At 37.4% G+C, this 13,752-nt stretch overlaps 1 protein-coding gene across 1 annotated transcript in view; it reads right to left on the minus strand.

Annotated features, from left to right (window-relative positions):
* Positions 1–1,556: 1,556 nt before the first annotated feature.
* LOC113236294 overlaps positions 1,557–13,752 on the minus strand; it is a 125,111-nt gene continuing 112,915 nt past the window's right edge. Inside the window, exon 2 of the mRNA XM_026472306.1 lies at positions 1,557–1,652. Within this exon, the coding sequence (XP_026328091.1) occupies positions 1,557–1,652 (96 nt within the window). The remainder of the gene's footprint in view (positions 1,653–13,752) is intronic.

Raw genomic sequence — 13,752 nt, forward strand, 5'->3', positions numbered from 1 at the left:
AGTCATGCATTTAACTACCGAACACCTTACGGTTGTCGTAAAAAATAAGTGGCCATAAGAAGGGTGCCCGTTATGTGTCCATATCGCAGGCCGATTTATAAAGGGGGTCCTTCAATGTTTTAGCCTTCAGAATATTCCAGATTTAGGGCGTAAAGACGTCGGGAAAGTAGGTCAATGTATCTTTCGGGGTTTTCGTTTTATTTAATTAGGAAGTTTGCCGGTATATAAAGTTTGTGGGTGCGTGAGTGATAGCAGGAATCGCGGTTTATTAAACTGGAATAGGAAGAGTTGAAATGATGTCGTAAATTATGTTATTTCTATAAGAGACAGTTGAGAAAATAGAACACGAGAAGGCTTTTTCGGGAAAGTATGTAACTTTTAACAGTATTTCATCCTTAACTGGTATCTGCACAAATGCTTCTTTTAGTGTTGCTGTAAAAGAACTTGGTTGAAGATTATTGACAAATTTGTAGAGCGAATGTGGAAGGATACGCGAGGAAAGGACCTCGATGTTACATATCTTGATCAGATTGGGGATGGCCTTAAAGAGACCAGGTAGGTATTGTAGTACAGACAGCTTAGGTTTTGTATTTAGAATTGTAAGAATAATAGAGAGTTGATGTCAAACAGACATTTAGGAGTTCTGGACAAAGCTTTGAAATTGATACACGTATACACGTATACACGTATACGAGTACACGTATAAAGTTATAATTATGATATAATCGTCGTTTATAATCTACGTTCCCATGCTATAAATGGTGGAGGCCGCCTTATAAGTGGTGGAGATCGCCTTACGTGGAAATTCCAATGAGGAAAAATTTTATATGATTTTACGAAAAATCTCCAAAGAGAGGAAGAGGAAAACATATATAAGGTCGTAATTTTGATTTATATTACTTATTTTATTGTTTTATTTCTTGTGCAAGTGAAAAAAGCAAGAAAGAATATGCATCTTATGGCGGCGCAAAAGTTTACGGGGTTGATGACGTTGACGAATTTATTTCAGTTTGAGGCGATCAGCGTATTGAATAATTGGTCAGATGGGCAAAAGAGATACGTGTTAGCATTGTGTCTGGAGGGGCCGGCTCTCCAATGGTACAAAACGTATTTTTCTTCATACACGACGTATGGTATAATTGCATAAAAGCTTAAGGAGGAATTTCTCTCGCAGATAGATTATGCCCGAGAGTTTTATTATAGGCGACAATTGCCTAATGAAACGCTCTTGAATTATTTTTATAGTTTAGATAAGTTAGCGACGAAAGCGAATATTCAAGATGTTCAGTTTATTAGACATTTCTTGAAGTCTTTGATACCCAGTTTTCAATGGATGCTGGCTAGTAATTTGAATTTGTCGAAAGAGGAGTTGAGAAAAACAATTATGCAAGTAGAAGATATATTTAATCACGGTTACGATGTGGGTCGCCTAAATATTGAATTGCCAGTATATTTTCATAAGGAGCACTCTCACTGTTGGCAAACACAGGGTGACTCTACACCGATAGTTGGACCCGAGTCTGAACAGTCGGAATATCAAGTGCCACGGGCAACAATCATGCAGCAGGATACGCCACGTCAAGTGTATTCACGGGCATATAGTAGTGGATCTTCGTCGGGATCTCCTCAACGTGGATGTCAGCAAAGCGCGGCTGAACATTTAGGAAATTTGGATACAATTGATGGTTTTAGTGTAGATAGGGCACCTTTTATATCTGTTTTTGTTAATAATATAAGGTGCAAGGCGTTGGTGGATACTAGTGCTTCGGTTTCAATAATCTATCATTGTTTTGCAAAAAGGTTACATTTGCAGATGGATGATACTCCGAGTTTTCCATTTCCAAAGTGCAGGCGTCCACCAAAGTGTGATTGACAATTAATGGAAATAAATAACTATCGAGGTTGCTTGTTGAGCAAGGTGATGAGGAATGTCTTATCCTCGGCCAGGATATTTTAAAGGAATATAATTTCAAGTTGTCAAAATTGAAAATTGACAATAAAATTTCTTCTAAGTCAATGACAGATATCGGGTCAAAGAAAGAAAAGTCTTCTATCGGGCCGGTATCAAAGAGTTCTGATAACTTGGCGGTAAAGAACTAGGAATACATATTCTGCTCGGTTATCGGAAATAAAGAAAAGAGTTGACGTAAGTGGCAAGACGGGTCAATGGCGTCAAAACGGTAATTCCTTAGAAAAAATTTGTAAATATGTTTTGCCGAAAGTGCGTAGTTCGTCTGAAAATAAAATAGCGCCTGAGTTATATAAGTCGGAAAATGATAATTTTAAACGTGGTTGTGTGTGTTGCGGAAAATTTACGGGACAATTTTTGGAAACGAGCAGCCTTCATTGGTTCGCACAATGGGCAGATAAGAAGTAGTTACACGGTCAGAACAGGAGCGGAATTTTGATAAAAAAGATAGAGTTGCTTTGTTGTCCAGGAGATATGCGGAATATGATGATATGCGGAAGTTAGGTTAACTAGATCTACTCCTAGTTTGGTCGACAGGTTCTCTGGTAAGCAGGATCTGGTGCATGTGAATAGGTTAAATAGGTTCTATAGTTTTTCATATGGAGCCATGATGACGGTGTATCTTGAATGCAGAGATATAAGGACGGGAGGAGGAGATGGACTACTGACTTGGATGGATATAATTTGTTTTTTATTTTTCATTTTATGGATATATTATCTTGTGTATGTGCATTGTTGTTAGTCATTCGACCAGATGAACAGGAACTATCTGCATTCAAGGGAAAATATATTTGTTTAATTATTAGGAATCCTCCATATGATATAACGCCATATCATATTGGTGTTAGGAAATGTTGTTGTTAGGATAATTGACGTGTGAAAGTAGGAAATTTTGGTGGAACGTGGATAGCTGCAGGACGAGGACTAAGGCAGCTGAGAAGTCAATATTGATGTTACCCAGTGGACGCCCGATGTGTGCTCAAGCCTGTGATGTCGTCGTAACAGCGTGCATGATGAGAATTGTTATTTGTTTGGAATTATTTAAAGATCCTGGTAGGATTTAGGTTAGGTAGGAAGCTTGAATAAAGAATTAAGGTTTAATAGCTAGGATACCTAAATAGCTAGAATAGATAATAAATATATTTAGATTGTTTGATTAGGAAGTTGTCATAGTCTGTCTTTTAGATAGGTTTTTGACAGATTAAAGCCCCAGCCTTCTCGGTGGTTTTGTTTGTTAGTAAGTGATAGCTTCCCAGCAGTGTGTGGCTAGCCTGTAGTAAAGGCTGATCACATGTGTATGTTGCTTATCATAGGTAGGGCACTAGTTCGGGATGTTCACCCCTTCTGTTGTGAGGAAGAGAGATGTAGTACAGGCAGCTTAGGTTTTGTATTTAGAATTGTAAGAATAATAGAGTGTTGATATCAAACAGACATCTAGGAGTTCTGGACAAAGCTTTGAAATTGAATACACGTATTAATTTCTAATTATGATATAATCGTCGTTTATATTTATAAAGTACCTCTCGCTACGCTACCCAAGCTACGTTCCCATGCTATACCTGGTAGATTATAGTTTTCATATTTCGCTTAATCGACTACAAAACGTATCAACAATATTTAAAAAAATATGAAACGAGTGTTTTAGTAATTTAATTAATTTTAATTACGCCCACGTAACTTAGTGACCGAATGAACACAGAGTAACCCAATTTGGGATTAATTAAAACCACAATGAGCTCAAAACAGCTTTTCGTTATACGTAGATAATTAAATTTGTTACGGCCATTGCTATTTATCCGTCACAGTGGCTACGTTTTGAATCGTAGACCGCTGTACAAAATAATTAGGTCGAATAGCTACGACGCTTCTACGCGGTTTGGCAGTCGTGCATCAGCCCCTACGTATTACGTAGACAAATACGCAATTTAGGCTGCCAACAGATGGACTGGACATCTGCAGTTAATGGGTGCAGTCGTGATCAGCTGCATGCAGTCGAGACTCCAATTGCGTGCAGTCGAGAGTGCAACTGCAAGCGTTGGCTGTTGTTTACGTGAACGATAGTCAGAGAATCTAAAGCAGCAGTTGACATTCTTAAGGGAGCATACGATTTTTCTTATATGTCCTGGAACGATTACATGAAAGTTTAATCAACATAGGGACTAGGGAAACCCTGTATCGCAGGTGTCAGGGACATAAGACAACCATAAATTACACCCAAACTCATGAGAGAAATAAATGTAGGCCTTACAAGTATTTCGATTCTCCCGGCCCGGGAATCGAACCCGGGACCTCGGCGTGGTAGTCCAGTGTGGTAGCCGTTCGACCACAGAGGCAGTAATGGCACCTGTGTTTTCATTTTCGATCGCAATTTCAATCGCAGAGCATAGTCGGGGATCACGGACGTGAATCGCATTAGAAACTTTACGCTAAAGAAGTTACTCAACCACAAGGTACAAAATGATAATGGTAGACTAAGCTTATGTACGCGTAATTACACCTGCAGTTGGCACGCGTGTTACGTTTATTTACCACTTCTTTTGATAGCAGTAGAGCTCCTTGTGAAAGAAGTACTGCCAGGGTAGTACTTTACCACCTTACCTATTTCTGCCGCCAAGCAGTAATGTCAGTATAACTGCGTTCCGGTTTTAAAGGGTAAGGGTGCTGGTGAAATTACAGGCACATGGGACTTGTCATCTTTTGTTTCAGGAAGAGTGGCACTGTAACTGTTATGGACAGGCGTGTAGCTTACCATCAGGAGCACAATTTATTGTACTGTATTTATTGTTCTGTGGGTAATAACTGCGCGAAGTCACTTTCGAGTGCATGAAGTTGTACCAGCTTCGCACAAGCAGTCCGTCTAGTAGCAGCCTAAGGAAATTCAATACTGTGGTAGCCAATTGCGAGAACGGTTATTTGAATCTCTGTGGCGGCCTGTACCTACGACTTTAATTTCTAAGTTCTAACATTTATGAATGTTTTGTGGCATTACCTTTAGTTAACGGTGAAGAAAAACATTGTAACTTATACGAAGAAGTTTGATGATTCTGGGAAAACGAAGTCCCTAACCAGCATTTGACCAGCGTGACGGACTATCGCCCAAATCATCCTGTGAGCGCTTGATGTGGAGGCTTCGGGTTTCCAATAAGACCAATTTAGGAATTGATTTATTTTCAATTGGTTCTTGTCTGGCTGTTTAGAGTAATGGCCGATAGTTAGTAGAGACCAGGGGGCCTACCACAACCTCTTAAAACAATATTACTTTAACCTTACATTGACTTTTCGTACCAGGACGCCCTTAAAGTAAGCTTGTTATAATGTTAAAACCATAGATATAGAAAAAAAGGGGAGATATGGTATGGGGGCGTGTTTCGTGTCGCCTCGACATGGTCAAAATGACCATATCGAGATGACACGCCTACAAACATCGCCATAGTGACATGGCGATCGTTGTACATACAAGATCTCTCGTAAAACGTGAAAATGCCAAGTTGTAGCGATACACCTTGTAAAAATTGGAGTGAAAACAAAAATTTTAAAACCAGTGAGATAACATTCCACCGACTATTTGCATTTTTTGTTACTATATCCATAGAAATTTCTAGATTCAAATATAGTGATGTTCATTTACGAAGACTGATGTTTATCGACAGTAAATTTTTAGTGAAATGTTTGAATTTCTTTGTATGATTTTTGTAATTAAAGTCCCTAAAATATCGAAGCGAAAAGCATTCACGTTAAATTGATTTCTTTTATTTTATTATTATTACTAAACATTTTATTTCGAGTAACTTTAACACAACTCACATTTCGGACAACCGTTTCAATTTCATGTCAATTTGGATGTTGCTGTTGCTTGAAGAAAAATTTATGTGTTTTAGATATTTAAGATGTTTAAATTCCGTTATACTCGTAGATTAAACGTGGAGTATTTTTAATTTTTAAGTTTTTCCAATGAGTTTAAAATAAAAGAAATTTGGATTGAAGCTCCAGGAAAATCGAAAGATTGGTTTTCTTATTTACTATTTCTGACTTTTTTTCAATTTCCATAGCAAATGCATTTAAAAAATAAATAAAATAATATCGGTTTTATTTTACTTGTGCATGCAAAATAAATTAGAAACAATTATAGAAAATTGCATAACCCTTCATAAAAAAACAACATAATTTAATTTATTAAATTCGTTGATGGTTCGAATTTACTCTTGACAGTGACAGCTTCACCAACCCGTGGTAACGTATAATGGAAAATTGACACTGGCGACTGTCGCCATATTTTTTATATTATTCTTATAAAACTGACACTGGTCCATTAAGAAAATAATAATAATTTATATTAATATATTTATTTAATAATAGACCAGTACCAGTGTAGATATAGTATGAAAAATGGAATATTTTTTTTTTAAAAAAACAGCCACATAGTTTCCAAATATCGATTATGTAGGACCACATCACTCGTTGAGTAGCGTCAGTTTAAGGTTAATAAGGTTAACAATTCACGGAGCGGTTTCCATCCGCGCCCGCCGGTGCAGCTAGACAGCGGTTTTATTTGAATACTTACGACCCTGCAAGTTTGTGCGGGCACGTAGCTGCCGCGGTTGCGGGTACGAAACCGTTCCGATTGCGGAACAGACCGCGAAGTTAGTGGGAGTGAATTGCAAGTCGCGCGGTTAATAGAGAACTTACCCTGCGTGCGCCTGCACCACATTGCGCCTGAACCGACCGCCAAAGTGTGCGGGCGACGACGGCCGCCAAGCGCGCAGGTCTTCGCGTCCTGCGCGGTTCTACTAGTACCCCGCCGCGGCAACCGCGAGCAACCGTCACCGTTCATCAGTTCGTACTATGACGCGACTTAAACATTAAAGTATTGCTCTGATGTCAAATTTAGCAATCTTAAAGTAGTTACACGGACGCAATAAAAAAAAATATTATTTTCAGTTTGATTGTCTTAATACTGATTTGTAATGATTAAAAGTTAAATAGAACTTATTTATTTACGTATATCTCTTCAATAATTTGTTTATTTTTTATTCAATAGTACATAGGAAATAATTTCTCGTTAAATAAAAATACGCGATGTTTACTTAGTAAAATTATGACGGCGACATCGATATGCTCCTTGGGGAAACTAACAGTTGACACTAGACAATAATTCCGAATTCGCGTGACAACGTGACAATCAAGACTCAGCTTGTTTTATGTATTTTTCTTCATGAAAATGCGGAAAAATAATTGAAAACAACGTAATTGTAATAGATTTCAATATTACATACTTTTCTTTTTTTGGCAGTTAAAATTCTCTGAATGCAAATAGTACTTTAACGTTAAACTACGATAGAACGATTCGGAACGTCAAAAAGAAAGAGATGGCATTATACATACAGTTCATATAGCGTCATTTGTTTTCTATTTTTAGTAAGGAATATACAATATTAGGAAATCATTCGTTCTTTCAGTCACTTTACCATTAATACATTACTTGGTTGATAGGTTTGTCATGGTACGAATATGAGTAATATTATAATAAGCTTATTATAAGCTTACATTGAAATAAGATTGTTTTTTGAAAGGTCATGGTAGAACCCCAGGTAACTGGTGTGGATGGCTGGCACATTATTACTATTAAATATTCCCCTTCAAGGTGAGCCCAGTAATGGGGTGTATAATGGATGGCTGATAAAGGAAGAACTGTAATACGCACACTTGGTGTAATAAGGTCACATCTGCAAAACGACAAAGATTCTAGAATGAAATTAGTCGGTAACTTTTTTATGCTCTTCTTCTTCTAACTATGGCACATATTATAAAAGTGCGTAGGAATTACGTTCGCACAACAACTGTGCTTCGTGCATCTGCAAAGGCTCTAATGGAAACGTTACGCGCATCACAACAAGAAAACCGAGTGCTCTGTTAGGTTCGCGCAGCGACTCTGCTGAGCGCATGCAACTGCTCCACAGTTTTCATTAAACGTTGAGCGAACATGTCATGCCCATAATTAGTAGCTAGAGTACGGTATACATTTTAATTGATTATATTGTTCACGAGGTCAATATTTCTCTTCCGATCACTTCATAGCGATGAATTCGCGGTAACGTAAAAAATCGTAGCGAAGCGCGAAGCGTGACACCCGTAAACGTCTTGATTGCTTGCATCCTTGTGTCCACGAAAACACACCGCTTTGTGTTCGCGCAAAAATCTCCAACGCGTGGAGTGCTTACCGCGGAGCGTGCAACGTTGCTTGCAACGTAGCATGGAACGTAGCCACTAATAGAGCAGTTGCAAATGCGCGGAGCACAGTCGGTGTGCGAACGTAATGGATACCCGCCTTAATGGTTGCTATCGTGGTGATAGGGTTGGCCAACCGGTGTAGGCTAGTAGCCTATTTTTGCCCAGGGAGCTAGATGTACAGGATAGGATAGTCATCGTGTGGATAGGCTCTTTTCGTGTTTGCTTAATTTTACCCATTAGCAACCCATTTATATGCTCAACAGCTGGGCACGAGTCTCCTATCAGGCGACGCCAGACTTCACACGTTTTCCGAAGGTTGTTTGTTGAAACACGATGTTTTCCTTCACCGAAAAGCTCGTGGTAAATTTCAAATTAAAAAGAAAATACTGAGTTTGTGACCCTTTTGTTACCGCGGCTGGCACCACACAACGTATCTCTATATCGATGCCTTACTTTCTTAAACTCGTATCTTATAAAGAGTGATTATTAAGGAGACGGCAAAACTTTCTATTTATTTGAAATTTCTTATCAAGGGGGTTAATTTGTATGCGTTACTTTAAAAATAGTTAAAAGCCGGTGTGTGAATATGAAGGAAATGTGATTTGAAATCAGGCTGCAAAATTTCTATATACAATCCATTTTTTGTATTTCTGTAACTTTGTGCTATAAGATACGAGTTGGAGAAAGTAAGGCGATGATATCTATTGTTCTTTATATTGGTAGTGTAATAATAGTTCGTGTTTTAAAGTAATCTATCGATCATAATTTGGGGTTTGTCGCTGAAGCCCTAATTTTTTATATAAATGGCTGTTGAAAAAAATTGAAAATTGGCACGAAAAGATTTCTAAGATTGTTTGATAATAATTAGTGGTCAAAATATATTTTTGCAATTTTTAAACATGGCCGACATTAAAGAGCTATTTAAATTTTTTTGAAACAAAGTCACAAGTGCCGAGGCGTCCGCACGCCATCGTACGGAGGTAATATACGCAGGCGTAATAGATTACGAGTACAAGATCTCACAATTGTAAAAATGTAAGGCATAATACCGGATGTAATGGAAATGAGATACTTTTTATAGCGTTGTTGTATCTCAACCGTCTCTCTGTTAGATTCCATTTTCTTGAAAGCTATGCCAAAGAGAAGTATTTAGGGGGAAAAAATGCCAAACTACTGCCGAATTTCATGTACTATGCATATCAAAATTACGATAACCAACCAAAACAAACTTAGAAATGTTTGTTTCTTAAATTGACCCAAATCGGTAATCGACGTCCTCAACAAGCGCCCATAATACTAACTGCTGTGCCACCGAAAAGCATGAGCACACCCCGTAAACTGAACCCGACCACGCGCCGCAGAATTTTTATATAATTATATATATTTTTTGCTTTGTTTTTGTTTTTTGTTTCGTAACTATTTATTTATGTCTTACGTTGAAGGTTTTGATAATGTTTCGTTTTTGTTCTGTTTGGGTCTTTATATTTTGTGGTGTCATTGTGGTAAACAAATAAATGTATTTCCTTTCTTTCTTAAATTTTTCATTTCATGTGATAAAAGCACTTTTGACGTCGCATGTTGCTTTATTATATCAAGAGTACCAATAAAAGTGCATAATCCAAAATCCTTAATGTAATAAATTTGTCAACGTCGATAAATAAATTCAACGATACACCGCAAACGCGATGTTTTGTCATACGTCGATACAGCGCACCACAAACATGGCCGCGATGGCTATGGGCCGCTATAATAATTACTAATATTAATATAAGTTAGGCAACGCTATTACGGTACGGCTGGTCACAAATCATATGCTGATATTGTAAATGTGTCCAGAACGAATGTACGCTATTACAGGTTCAGAAGCGTGTTATATGGGTATAGTTGGATGTTTTTACACCGTAGCGTAATCTCTGGTAGATAGTAATTGGTATAAAGGTAAAAATGTCGAAAATGAGTTATATATACAATTTTGTTAAGTTTTTTTAGCTCTATCGAACTGTATATTTAAAATTTTGATATGTCTAAAAAAATTGCAATTTATCTTTCAATAAAAAAATTGTTGTCCATACCATACCAAATTTTGAGCCGTAACTATCAAAACTTAAAATAAACAAGAAAAGCTAGAGGCGCGTAAGAATAGTAAGCATAAGCTTAAAAACCGTCATTTTTGTTTTTAATTGAGGCTACCAGCGCAGAAGTAGTGCAACTCACATTTTCTACAATATTACTTTAAATGATGTCTTACTAAAGTACATAATTATTTCACAATTGTTTGTAGGCTAGTTTCATGCATAAAAACTAGAATAATTATACATATTGATCATATTATGATTACTATGTAAAAAATTAAATTCGCTAATCTTAAATCCCTCATTATCTGTTATTTATGTTATGCACTTCATGGGGTTTCACCAAGACCACTAAAGTAAAGCAATTTATTTGTAAGTAAGCTGTTACTTGGAAGCCGTTGCTTTAATAATATCATAATATCATAAGATCAGTCTCTTATGATATTATGATAGATGCCAGGTTCATTTATTTCTCAAATATAATATTACAGTATAAATTGCACTACATGTCAAAGTATAAGAAATTATATAGAGATCTAATTATAAATTAAAATAAAATAGAAAATATTCAATAGCGTTACATTTTTAGGTCCATAAATTCATTTACAGAGTTTAATGAAGACTTCATAGTTTTGAAAGTTAAGATAAAAGCTTGGCAAATGCTCTCATAATACAATACATCCTTTAATATCGACATAGGTTCATATAAAAAGGTGTTATTGCAGACGGTTTTATTCATTCCGTTATTGCTATGTCCGTAAATCTGCTTGCTAGCATTCCATTGACAGCAGGCGTTAAGGAGGATTTTTGTAACATATTTAACACGTTCGTCAATATAAGCGCTTTTATTGATTAAATATAACTGCTTATATTGATTCAATATAAAACGTTCAATGTAAATCGTGGAATCAGATGGAAGAAATTTTTTTTGTGCTCGATTTTTATATTAACAATTATAACAAATTTCAGGAGTAATTCCATAAAAAGTAAATAAATGTCATGGTGATAAAACACGATGTTCAATCCAATTAATGTTGTAACATTAGGTGGTTTTAACCACTCTATATAGCTCCTTGTATCTATATCTAGACAATGATCTACTAATTCGTTGGTTGTCACCGTCAACGTATATGCGTCCTACTGCTGTGTACGGTTCTCCTGTAAGGTTTAAAGCCTTAGTAAACCATGATGGCCCAGTGCTGGCTTGGGACTTCACAAGTCTTCGAAGGCACATTCTCCAATATGTGGGGTTTATTAACACGTTCGTCGGTGTCTAGAATTTGCAAAAATGTTCAAAAATGACAACGGATTATGTGATTGTTTTTTGTCTCGTTTGTGTTTAGAAGTAAGTATTTTTTGGCGATATTTCATTATTTGGTTCTATTTTTGATTTTTTTTTATTGTCGGGCATTTCAACCCGGCGCCGCCTAAATGGAGCAATTATTACACCTAGGCCGCGTCGGTCATAAAGCCGGGTAGAGTGCGTACACGTAACGTTCCATCAATGTTTACCTAAAACTGACGTACGTGTGCGACTTTTAGTTTATTTTTAGATTGACATTTTACATTATCATTTTTTTTGATTTTTGAATACGAGTTCCGATGCGGAACTAACGCGGCAGAAACAGCCCGCAATATCAATGCTGCGTTTGGAGAGGGGTCTACTAATGAACGCACCGTGCGATTTTGGTTTAAACGCTTTCGTGATGGAAATTTCGACTTAAAGAACGAACCACGAGGAAGACCGCCCACACAGGTGAATAACGATGAATTAAGAGAGATAGTGGAAGCCGATCCTAGTCAAACTACCCAGGAATTAGCGGCATGGTTTAACGTTACCTTACCCACAATATTGACTCACATCAATAAAATAAAAAAATACGAAAAATGGGTGCCTCATGATTTGACTGATCTGCAGAAAGAAACGCGTGTTGAAACTTGTGTTGCCTTGTTGAACCGGTACAGAAATGAAGGAATATTGGATCGAATTGTAACATGTGATGAAAAGAGGATTCTTTATGATAACCGGAAAAGAAAAATGCAATAGCTGACCCCAGGTCAAATGCCACAACAGTGTCCTAAAGCAAATCTTACCAATAAAAAGGTAATGGTAACTGTTTGGTGGTCTCAGCATGGTGTTATTCACTATAGTTTTCTCCGATCTGGTCAAGCATAACGGCAGATGTCTATTGTGCCAAACTCCGAACCATGTGACAAAACTAGCAGTAAAACAGCCCCGACTCATGAATCGATCTTCACCATTATTGCTCCACGACAACGCGAGACCTCACACAGCACGAGAAACCATTTTGACCCTTCAGGAACTGCAGTTAGAAACCATTCGTCATCCTCCGTATTCACCAGACCTTGCTCCAACGGACTACCATTTTTTTCGTGATTTGGACAATTATCTACGTGACAAGAAGTTTTCTTCCCAGGAGGCAGTACAAAATGCTTTCACACAGTTTGTGCAGTCTAGATCGTCGGAGTTCTATCGCAAAGGCATTAATAACCTTCCCATTAGATGGCAGCAATGTATAGATAATAATGGCAACTATTTTGATTAAATAAATTTGTTAAAAATTTAAAAAATAAACAATTTAGATTTTCAGTACAAATCGGCAATTTCATACTTTAACCCCTATTATTTTATGATACCATATGAACAGACGAACAAGTCGTACGCTACAGTTACAGTGCCACTCAGAGTCTTAAATCGCAAAAACCTGATGGGCACTGGCCTCTCACCCTGAAACAAGTCCCATGTGCCTGTAATTTCACCAGCACGTTTACTCTTCACAATCGGAATGTAGTTTACATTGCTTACCGGCAGATATAGGTAAAGTCGCAGTACTTCCCTGGACGAACTCTATTACAAGTAGCTCTACTGCTGCTAAAAAGTCGTTTTAGCGCACCACGGCGATGAACAGGTTAAGGTGATTTCCGTATCTGTAACTAAGAACATTGTTATAAGTGTAAAATAAATTTTGTTACAGTGTAGTGTAATACAATCCTCGTTATGATAATGTTACGTATTACAGAAAGGTATTGCTTGATTTGACCGCGTACCGCGTTTAGGCCTTTTCGGTTCTCGCGAGAGTTACGGCTTTCACACCTGCTTTCACAATTTAACTTGGTGAAATAGCGCGCCCGTCTAAATGGGGCGTCAGGAAGACGTATGATGCAACGTGTGACGTACCGCAGTCTGCTGAATAATTTGCAAAATCGGATTCGAAATAAATGAAATTACTTCACAGAATTTCATTTATTTCGGAGCTTTGACCGTATTTCAGGACTTCGGTGGACCAACGGTTTGTATTGTAGGCTCTAAAGGTTCGATTTTTGGTAGAATCAGTTTTAAAAATGACTTTTTAAATTTCTAACTCTATCTCATCTGACGGAAAGTGACGATGAGGTCAACGGATATGAATGTGCATTAATAATGGAGCATAACCGCTCACGCGATGCGCTCCTCCTACCGCA

The sequence above is a fragment of the Hyposmocoma kahamanoa genome, unplaced genomic scaffold, assembly GCF_003589595.1.
Source record: "Hyposmocoma kahamanoa isolate Upper Pololo Valley unplaced genomic scaffold, ASM358959v1 91, whole genome shotgun sequence".
In the NCBI taxonomy this organism is placed as follows: Eukaryota; Metazoa; Arthropoda; class Insecta; order Lepidoptera; family Cosmopterigidae; genus Hyposmocoma; species Hyposmocoma kahamanoa.